General features: G+C 45.1%; 1 protein-coding gene across 2 annotated transcripts in view; it reads right to left on the bottom strand.

Moving 5' to 3' along the window:
- Positions 1-10067, bottom strand: part of LOC123514075 (kinetochore protein Nuf2-like) — a 35728-nt gene that overhangs the window by 3469 nt on the left and 22192 nt on the right. For both annotated transcript variants that reach the window (XM_045271676.1, XM_045271675.1), the window contains 5 exons: positions 8186-8280; positions 7778-7891; positions 7414-7560; positions 6858-7087; positions 5655-5846 (listed from right to left, as the gene is read on the bottom strand). In XM_045271676.1, coding sequence (XP_045127611.1) covers positions 5655-5846; positions 6858-7087; positions 7414-7560; positions 7778-7891; positions 8186-8280 — 778 coding nt within the window. The remainder of the gene's footprint in view (positions 1-5654; positions 5847-6857; positions 7088-7413; positions 7561-7777; positions 7892-8185; positions 8281-10067) is intronic.

Here is a 10067-nt window from a genome sequence, read left to right as displayed (position 1 = left end):
CAGTGTGGAAGGAGGCTCGAGTAGTTCCTGCACACAAAAAGCTCCAGGACGGACCCAAAAAACTACAGACCCATATCCCTGTTGTCAGTGGTGGGTAAAGTGTTTGAGAGGGTCGTGGCAGAGGTGGTGTGTAGCCATCTCAAGGACAATGCCCTCCTCTCAGACCAACAGTTTGGGTTCAGACCTGGAAGGTCAACCTCCGACCTAATGATGCTTCTCACCAGGCATTGGCAGGACGCCCTCGACGACGGCAAGGACACTATAGTGGTTGCTTTGGACATAGCAGGAGCTTTTGATAAAGTATGGCACAACGGATTACTAGAAAAGCTTCGTGCTAAAGGCATCCAGGGTGGCTTGCTACGACTCTGGGAAATTACCTGCAGGACAGAAGCCTCAAGGTGGTTGTCAACGGGCAAACATCTGAGTCCCTGCCTGTGGAGGCATCAGTGCCACAGGGTTCAATTCTTGGCCCACCCTGTGGAATATCTACGTGGATGATCTTCTCCAGCTACTGCCAGGAGTCATGGCCTATGCTGATGACTGCACCCTCTCCTATACCTATCCACGCCAGGACAGTGGGCGGGCTGCTGAGGCCATCAATCAGCAGCTACGAGTGATAAAGGAGTGGGGTGCTCGCTGGCAAGTGACATTCGCGCCGGAGAAGACACAAGCAATGGTTGTCTCTCGGTCCCCAGCCGCCATGGCAGCAATGGCAGGAAAGTTGTCTTTGGCGTTGCTCTCCCACCCAAGATGACGTCAAGATACTTGGAGTGGAGGTGGATCGAGGGCTGAGGTTTGACAGGCATGTCAAAACCATTGCCAAGAAAGCCTCTCACAGGATCTCCGCTCTCAGAAGGATCGCCAGTTTCCTCGACAGGAAGGGGAGACTGCTGCTGTACAAGGCACAGGTGCGGCCCCACCTTGAATACGCAGCTCTCCTGGATGTCCTGTGCCGCCACACACAGAAGGAGACTGGACAGCATCCAACGCCGCGCCATACGGCTAGTAGATGCTGCACTACCACCTCACCCAGAGCCTGAGCGTCCCCTTGATTCACTGGAACACCGCAGAGACGTGGCGGCGATCGTAGTGTTCCATAAGGCACAGGTGCAAAGAGTGCCACATCTGGCAGGGCTGCGTCATCCTCTAAGAGTCACCGCACGGAGCACGAGAACGGTGCTCAATGGTGGTGACGCCGTAGAGGTGCCGCGATCCCACGGGTGTCAGCATCAACGCACCTTCGCAGGACGCGTCTCCAGGATGTGGAACTTGTTCACGGCCGCGGTGCCTCACGTCCAGGAGATGAACACACAGTGTCAAACTGATGGCACATAAGTGGAGACAGACACTGCCAACTCCTCTGACACTTTTGTGACGTGACACTCAGTGTAGTGCAGTGCGTGAATAGTGCTAGTGAAGTGAAACGAATAGTGCTCCATTTACATGCTGACCATCTTGTATATTATCTATTTTTAAGTCTTGTAAATATTGTAGAGAAATAGATTGTAGTACCCTTAGAATAGGTAGCACACGACAGTGCGCCTTTGGGTACATGTTCTTTGTATTAAGTTTTGTTTAAATAAAAAAAAAGAGAGAGAGAGAGAGAGAGAGAGAGAGAGAGAGAGAGAGAGAGAGAGAGAGAGAGAGAGAGAGAGAGAGAGAGAGAGAGAGAGAGAGAGAGAGAGAGAGAGAGAGAGAGAGAGAGAGAGAGAGAGAGAGAGAGAGAGAGAGAGAGAGAGAGAGAGAGAGAGAGAGAGAGAGAGAGAGAGAGAGAGAGAGAGAGAGAGAGAGAGAGAGAGAGAGAGAGAGAGAGAGAGAGAGAGAGAGAGAGAGAGAGAGAGAGAGAGAGAGAGAGAGAGAGAGAGAGAGAGAGAGAGAGAGAGAGAGAGAGAGAGAGAGAGAGAGAGAGAGAGAGAGAGAGAGAGAGAGAGAGAGAGAGAGAGAGAGAGAGAGAGAGAGAGAGAGAGAGAGAGAGAGAGAGAGAGAGAGAGAGAGAGAGAGAGAGAGAGAGAGAGAGAGAGAGAGAGAGAGAGAGAGAGAGAGAGAGAGAGAGAGAGAGAGAGAGAGAGAGAGAGAGAGAGAGAGAGAGAGAGAGAGAGAGAGAGAGAGAGAGAGAGAGAGAGAGAGAGAGAGAGAGAGAGAGAGAGAGAGAGAGAGAGAGAGAGAGAGAGAGAGAGAGAGAGAGAGAGAGAGAGAGAGAGAGAGAGAGAGAGAGAGAGAGAGAGAGAGAGAGAGAGAGAGAGAGAGAGAGAGAGAGAGAGAGAGAGAGAGAGAGAGAGAGAGAGAGAGAGAGAGAGAGAGAGAGAGAGAGAGAGAGAGAGAGAGAGAGAGAGAGAGAGAGAGAGAGAGAGAGAGAGAGAGAGAGAGAGAGAGAGAGAGAGAGAGAGAGAGAGAGAGAGAGAGAGAGAGAGAGAGAGAGAGAGAGAGAGAGAGAGAGAGAGAGAGAGAGAGAGAGAGAGAGAGAGAGAGAGAGAGAGAGAGAGAGAGAGAGAGAGAGAGAGAGAGAGAGAGAGAGAGAGAGAGAGAGAGAGAGAGAGAGAGAGACCAACTAAAGGTCGTCTCTAGCAACGTCCGTGGTCTCCGGACTAACCTTGCAGACTTATACCACAACTGTGTGCAACGACACAATGCAGACGTTGTTGTGGTGACCGAGACATGGCTGAACAGTGAGGTGGAGCCCACGTATGGCAGGATGCAGGGCTTCACCCACTGGGTGAGGAGGGACCGACAGGAGCGAACAGGAGGTGGAGTGGCTGTCTGCTTCAAGGAAGGAATGCAGGCCCAGCTACTCGACATAGACACGCCTCCAATGATGGAGATGATGTACTTCCGAGTAATGCTGGCAGACCGCTCAGCCCTCCTGCTGTGTGCCCTGTATCGCCCCCCGCGACAAGGGCCTGACTCACTCCTGTACCTGACTGAGACCTTAGACAACCTGATGATGGCACACAGCTGCAGCCACGTGCTGATTGTGGGGGATCTCAATCACCACCTGGAAAGAGACGCCTACGAGAATCTCCTGAGGTGCAGGGTCTGACAGATCATGTCACCTTCCCCACACATGAACGAGGAGGGACATTAGACCCTGTCATCTCAGACTACCAGGAAGACAAGCTTCAGTGTCATCAGCTGGGGCTCGTGGGCAGCTCTGACCATCACGCTGTACTGACACAGCTGGAAGTGGGCGTGGCTCAGGACGAGGCCACCACCCGCACCATCTGGCTGTGGAACAAAGCAGACTGGGCTTCCTGCGCCGCGACCTGACCCACACCCCATGGGCCACTCTGCTACAGGGAGGAGCAGAGAGTGAAGCACTTGCACTCACCTCTCACCTTCTCGCCCTCCAGAGACGCCACGTCCCACACAGGGAATACACCACCAGATCGACGGATCAGCCATGGTTTGGCTACCGTTGCCGTGTTGCTGCCGAGGCAAAGTATGCTGCCTGGCTCCGCTACAAGAGGAACCCGACTCGGCGCAACAAGGACCTGCACAGGGCTGCATGCAGGAGGATGGTGGTAACCAGCAAGTGGGCCTTAAAAAAGTGGGAGGAAAGCCTGCGCCGGAAACTGTGTGGCACTGGCGTAGGAAACAAAACTTGGTGGTCTCTTGTTAAGGACAAACAAGGAACTGGCCACCAAGAATCCATCCCTCCCTCAGCAAGCAGGACGGTACTGTCGCCACCAGCAGTAAGGAGAGGGCACAGTTGCTGGCTTCCTTGTTTGCTGGAAAATGAAGGTCGGGAATCCACAGCAGCCACCGCCTCAGCTGGTCCAGCAATGTGAGAAGACTGTCACCATGGTGGAGGTGACGCATCAGCAGGTGAAGCGATTATTGCGGGGCTGGACACACAGAAAGCCACCGGCCCTGATGACATCAGCCCGCACCTGCTGAAGCGATGCTCCCAGGAACTGGCTGCCCCTCTCACCCAAGTTCACAACTTGTGTACGGGAAAACGTCTGGCCTTCAGTGTGGAAGGAGGCTCGAGTAGTTCCTGCACACAAAAAGCTCCAGGACGGACCCAAAAACTACAGACCCATATCCCTGTTGTCAGTGGTGGGTAAAGTGTTTGAGAGGGTCGTGGCAGAGGTGGTGTGTAGCCATCTCAAGGACAATGCCCTCCTCTCAGACCAACAGTTTGGGTTCAGACCTGGAAGGTCAACCTCCGACCTAATGATGCTTCTCACCAGGCATTGGCAGGACGCCCTCGACGACGGCAAGGACACTATAGTGGTTGCTTTGGACATAGCAGGAGCTTTTGATAAAGTATGGCACAACGGATTACTAGAAAAGCTTCGTGCTAAAGGCATCCAGGGTGGCTTGCTACGACTCTGGGAAATTACCTGCAGGACAGAAGCCTCAAGGTGGTTGTCAACGGGCAAACATCTGAGTCCCTGCCTGTGGAGGCATCAGTGCCACAGGGTTCAATTCTTGGCCCACCCTGTGGAATATCTACGTGGATGATCTTCTCCAGCTACTGCCAGGAGTCATGGCCTATGCTGATGACTGCACCCTCTCCTATACCTATCCACGCCAGGACAGTGGGCGGGCTGCTGAGGCCATCAATCAGCAGCTACGAGTGATAAAGGAGTGGGGTGCTCGCTGGCAAGTGACATTCGCGCCGGAGAAGACACAAGCAATGGTTGTCTCTCGGTCCCCAGCCGCCATGGCAGCAATGGCAGGAAAGTTGTCTTTGGCGCTGCTGCTCTCCCACCCAAGATGACGTCAAGATACTTGGAGTGGAGGTGGATCGAGGGCTGAGGTTTGACAGGCATGTCAAAACCATTGCCAAGAAAGCCTCTCACAGGATCTCCGCTCTCAGAAGGATCGCCAGTTTCCTCGACAGGAAGGGGAGACTGCTGCTGTACAAGGCACAGGTGCGGCCCCACCTTGAATACGCAGCTCTCCTGGATGTCCTGTGCCGCCACACACAGAAGGAGACTGGACAGCATCCAACGCCGCGCCATACGGCTAGTAGATGCTGCACTACCACCTCACCCAGAGCCTGAGCGTCCCCTTGATTCACTGGAACACCGCAGAGACGTGGCGGCGATCGTAGTGTTCCATAAGGCACAGGTGCAAAGAGTGCCACATCTGGCAGGGCTGCGTCATCCTCTAAGAGTCACCGCACGGAGCACGAGAACGGTGCTCAATGGTGGTGACGCCGTAGAGGTGCCGCGATCCCACGGGTGTCAGCATCAACGCACCTTCGCAGGACGCGTCTCCAGGATGTGGAACTTGTTCACGGCCGCGGTGCCTCACGTCCAGGAGATGAACACACAGTGTCAAACTGATGGCACATAAGTGGAGACAGACACTGCCAACTCCTCTGACACTCTTTGTGACGTGACACTCAGTGTAGTGCAGTGCGTGAATAGTGCTAGTGAAGTGAAACGAATAGTGCTCCATTTACATGCTGACCATCTTGTATATTATCTATTTTTAAGTCTTGTAAATATTGTAGAGAAATAGATTGTAGTACCCTTAGAATAGGTAGCACACGACAGTGCGCCTTTGGGTACATGTTCCTTTGTATTAAGTTTTGTTTAAATAAAAAAAAAAAAAAAAGAGAGAGAGAGAGAGAGAGAGAGAGAGAGAGAGAGAGAGAGAGAGAGAGAGAGAGAGAGAGAGAGAGAGAGCTAGACGGAACTTACCCTTTGCGTTCTTTGAGTTCCATCTCTAGGCTTATCTTCTTGTGGTCCCAACTCACCAGCATAGACTGACAATTGTCTTTTTCCAGTTTGAGAGCCTCAATTGACTTCATATTTTGGGATTCTTGGTCTCTTATTTTCTCTTGAAGCTCCAACATTTCAGAGATTTTTATTTCAAGACTGTTCTTCAATTCTCTGTTGAAGTATAAGAATAAATGTGTTTTTACTGAACCATAAAACCAGATTTTACTTACAGGATGTAGCCATTTTTAATTTCTAAACTAGATATTTGCTATTACACATCATTCTTCACCCTAATAAATGTATAAAAGTAATTTTTATCTTTGAATGTTTCTATTTCCATACTTAGCTGTTTTGGCCCATGGAAATTTCCGTAAAAATATGTAGCAGAATACCAGAAACTATCTCAATAGTAGGCTATAAGCTGTTATGAAACTAATGAAATTTGTAATCTAAAACGTGACTGTATATAGTTTCATGTCTTGAATTCCCTCTTTTTGTGTATGTAGTTAGGCTATACAAACTTTGCTCAAATTAATTTTAATTTGTCTTAATTTCCCTCTTTGGTTTAAATAGTTATTAGAAATTCATAAATTAATTTCTTTTTAAGGTATCTTTAGTGTGATTTTTGTCAAATAAATGTTAATTTTTTATGTGCTTATCTTTAATTTAATAACTAAATAATGATGAATGGTGGCTAGGCTTATTATATATGTTGATTTCAAGTTAATAAAACAACAATGTTTTGTTTTACAATCCACAAAAAAATAAGGGTCAATGTTCCCTCACTCCTTGGTAGGTGGAACACTGACCGAGGTCACAAAATATTTTTGAAGCTCAATATATGACACTTATTTTCTGAGTTGAGGATTTATGAGCATACCATAGGTAGGCCTTGTTGTGTGTTTTGGGTACAGTGTGCAATCTTTCAGAAATTTTTATGCAGGTTTTTCTACTAAAAGGTTGGTGTTAGCCCACCTCAGCCTACAGTTTATGTTTCTATACAAGTCTTTTATGTGTAACGACTGTCAATTAAAGGGACATCTGGATTGCATGCTGAGGAAGACTTAAATAAACTTTGGGATCAAGAAAATGGAGTAAAGTGCTGGCTTTGGATAAGTCACATTGGCCTTCCCTTCAATTAGTACAACTTTCAGTTTTTACTGTATTATTAATTCTACTTACTCTGTCTTAGATCTTTCAAGCTCAATTTCTTGCAGCGCAGATATAATTTTATCAATTTTCTCCTTCACTGAAGTTTTTGTCTTCATCTTCTGCTGCAGTAGGTTCAGATGTTCTTTCTTGCCTTGTTTGTCCTCCTTCACTGATGCTATCTTCTTGTCCATCATCCTAATCTTCTCTTGCTCACCAGGTTGAATCACAAGGCCCTCCAATTTTTGCACTTCATCCTTCATCTGGAAAATAATAATGCTTTGCATGGAGCAGTATAATAAAGGGAGACTTTTGTAAACATAATAAAAGTTGGGATTTATAAGCAAGATTATGCAAAATGGAATGGCATACAATAGAAGAATTGAGCTACTAAGTTATCCACTTACTGTGCTGCTAATTATGTATTTTGAAATTATATAAATCTACAAGATTATTTATTTTAAGATGCTGAAAGTCGTCTCTCTTAGTAGCCTGCAGTACATGTGGAAGGGCCTCTCAATGTGACTGAATATGTGCACAGTGTACTATACGGTGCTGAACTCCCAGACACTTGTTTACTGCACCTCACCTCCAGGGCCTTCAGTTCCTTGTCCTTCTTTGCTGTGTTCAAACTGGTCAACAACAGGTTGAGTTTATCCAGCAGGCCCTTTAGAGTGGACTTCTCTTCTTGACACTTTTCCATTCTCATGTTATTTTCCTCCATTCTTCTCAATTCCTTTAACCAAGAATTACTTTTAGAAGATCAAACTCAAAACAGAAGACTGAAATCAAAGTCTACAGATGTTACAAAGGATGTCACTATCGTTGTCTTTTGCACTGTAACAATACATTCAGGCAAAAACATTTTTCCTCAAATAACACATCTTCATTTTTTTTCTAAAGGAATAAATATATCAAGACAAACTAAGGCCATTACAATATATAATTCTTACCTCTTCCTTTGCCACCTCACTCCTTGTATTCTCCTCCTTTCTATCATCGATGAGCTGTTGAATCTTTTGTAATTTGGTGTTCATTTTCTCTCTCCGTTCTATGAGTAGGTTCACCTGAAATCCATCTTCATGTTACAAACATATGAAGAAATCATTCAGTGTCAACAAATATAATTCATTACCATCTATTTCAATACCAGGATGAGATCTCCCTTAAAGAAAGGTAACAGGAACAAAGCGAATATGATAACTCTAACTATGTTGGTAGAACTGAGCACTAATTGTAAATACAAATCAGAGACGAGAAGTTCAGGGGAAAATGGAGACTACCACAGAAAAAGACCAGAAAAAGACAAAAATTTGTGATACAAAAGGAAAACCCCCTAGTGAGTGACACTGCATTAGTACCTCTCCTTCTTTCTCTTCCAGTTTTTGAAAGAATTCCTCTGTGAATACCATGAAGTTGTAGATCATTGCAAAGAATTTCCTGGTCCGTTTCGGTTCTGGAAAATAAAAATGTTCATCGATGTAAAAAACATTCAAGAATGCTAAAATGACAGTTCTACAAGGCCAACCATCTAGAGTGCAACTGGAAAACATAGTGGAACTATTGCGATCACAACTACATATATATGAATATCACGGAAATGACCAGTGTTTAGTGACAAGTTTGGCTGAATGAAACATCTCTATGTCCCATAAACATCACAAAATATTGTATAAGTGCATACAATATTCTGTTCTAAAACATCTACTCTAATGTATTGACAAAGTTTATCACAGCCACTCTTACTTCAACGATCCTTTTAACAAAGCTACCTTATTATATTTTCATTCAGACATGATATGATACTGCCAACCAACAATTACTCTAATATAATGAACACACAAGAGAAACATAAAAAACTTTCAGAAATATGTTCTTGCAAATCTGTAAGTCACAAAAAGTGGGAGGGATGAACTGGGAGACACAGACTGCAAGACTGGAGGTTACAAAAAAATTGCGGCCCTTAGAATTATATGGTACCAAGCGCCAAGCATACTATCACAGAAAGAGCCAGCAACTACAAGCCTAATCCAAATAAATGGATTGCTGGTGAACCAAGTGGGAGCATTTTGACAAAACTCTGAAAGTGTTAATCTCTCTATCTCTCTCCCAAGGTCACCTGTAATATATATATATGTATATATATATATATATATATATATATATATATATATATATATATATATATATATATATATATATATATATATATATATATATATATATATATATATATATATATATATATATATATATATATATATATATATATATATATACACACATATACACAACTGATTTCCCTAGCGCGGGTAATATGTACCGTAGACATATTACCCGCGTTAGGGAAAATCGCTTTAGGGAAGCATAAAATAATAATGGTTTCCTATGGAGAAAATTCCAACTGGTACCAGAGCCTCCAATATTTGAAGTTCCTCCACCAAAAAACTTACCTTGCGGTACTCAGAGAGAATACGGATTTATACTAACATGATACTACTGTATAGTAAGGTTAATTAAGGCTGATTAAGGTGAATGGTCCTGATCGTTGACCTTGAATTGCCTTGCGACCTCAACGATCTTCTTGCCTTGTGCTAGTAAGTCTAGCACTTTCCCCTTCTCTTGTAAGGTCATGACCACCCTCTTGCCACAAGGGTCGTTCACAGAAAACTTGGAATACTGCATATTATCTTCTCTGAAGCAAGGGAAGAACTCAACGCAGCGAGGGCAGGGTGAGGAATAACGAACGCGGGTGGTGGTGGGAGTGTGCGTGGGTGTGGCGTGAGCATCAATGCTGTGCATTAAGGGCTAAAATGGCTTAATGAACGGGTTATGTTCTAAAAAAAAAAAAAAAAAAAAAAAAAAAAAAAAGTTCGTTGTGTGAATTTTCGTTAAGCGAACCAATTATAACAAGTTTGACCCCTGACTTGAGCTTCTAATTAAAGTAAACAAAGCGAGAGTGCATCATAGTACAGTAAAAGGTTTAATGAAAGTAAAAATTATGAAGTTAAACATTTCAGCAGTCATTATAATGTACACTAATGTATGTATGTAAGTAACTTTATAATGTTTATGATCTTAAATTAAAGAAGGGAGGGAGAGTGGAGCGGGAAAAATGCACGAGAGAGGCAAGAAAACTAATAGCATTGCTTCCCACCATGGCTTGACTCCATCTACTGTATACCATTTTCAAGTCAGCAGACTTGATTATGAAGGCTGGTGAGATCATATCTTCCTTGACAG

The sequence above is a fragment of the Portunus trituberculatus genome, chromosome 37 (genome assembly GCF_017591435.1).
Source record: "Portunus trituberculatus isolate SZX2019 chromosome 37, ASM1759143v1, whole genome shotgun sequence".
Lineage (NCBI taxonomy): Eukaryota > Metazoa > Arthropoda > Malacostraca > Decapoda > Portunidae > Portunus > Portunus trituberculatus.
Note: the sequence above shows the minus strand (reverse complement) of the source record. Positions and strands in the feature narration are given on the sequence as shown.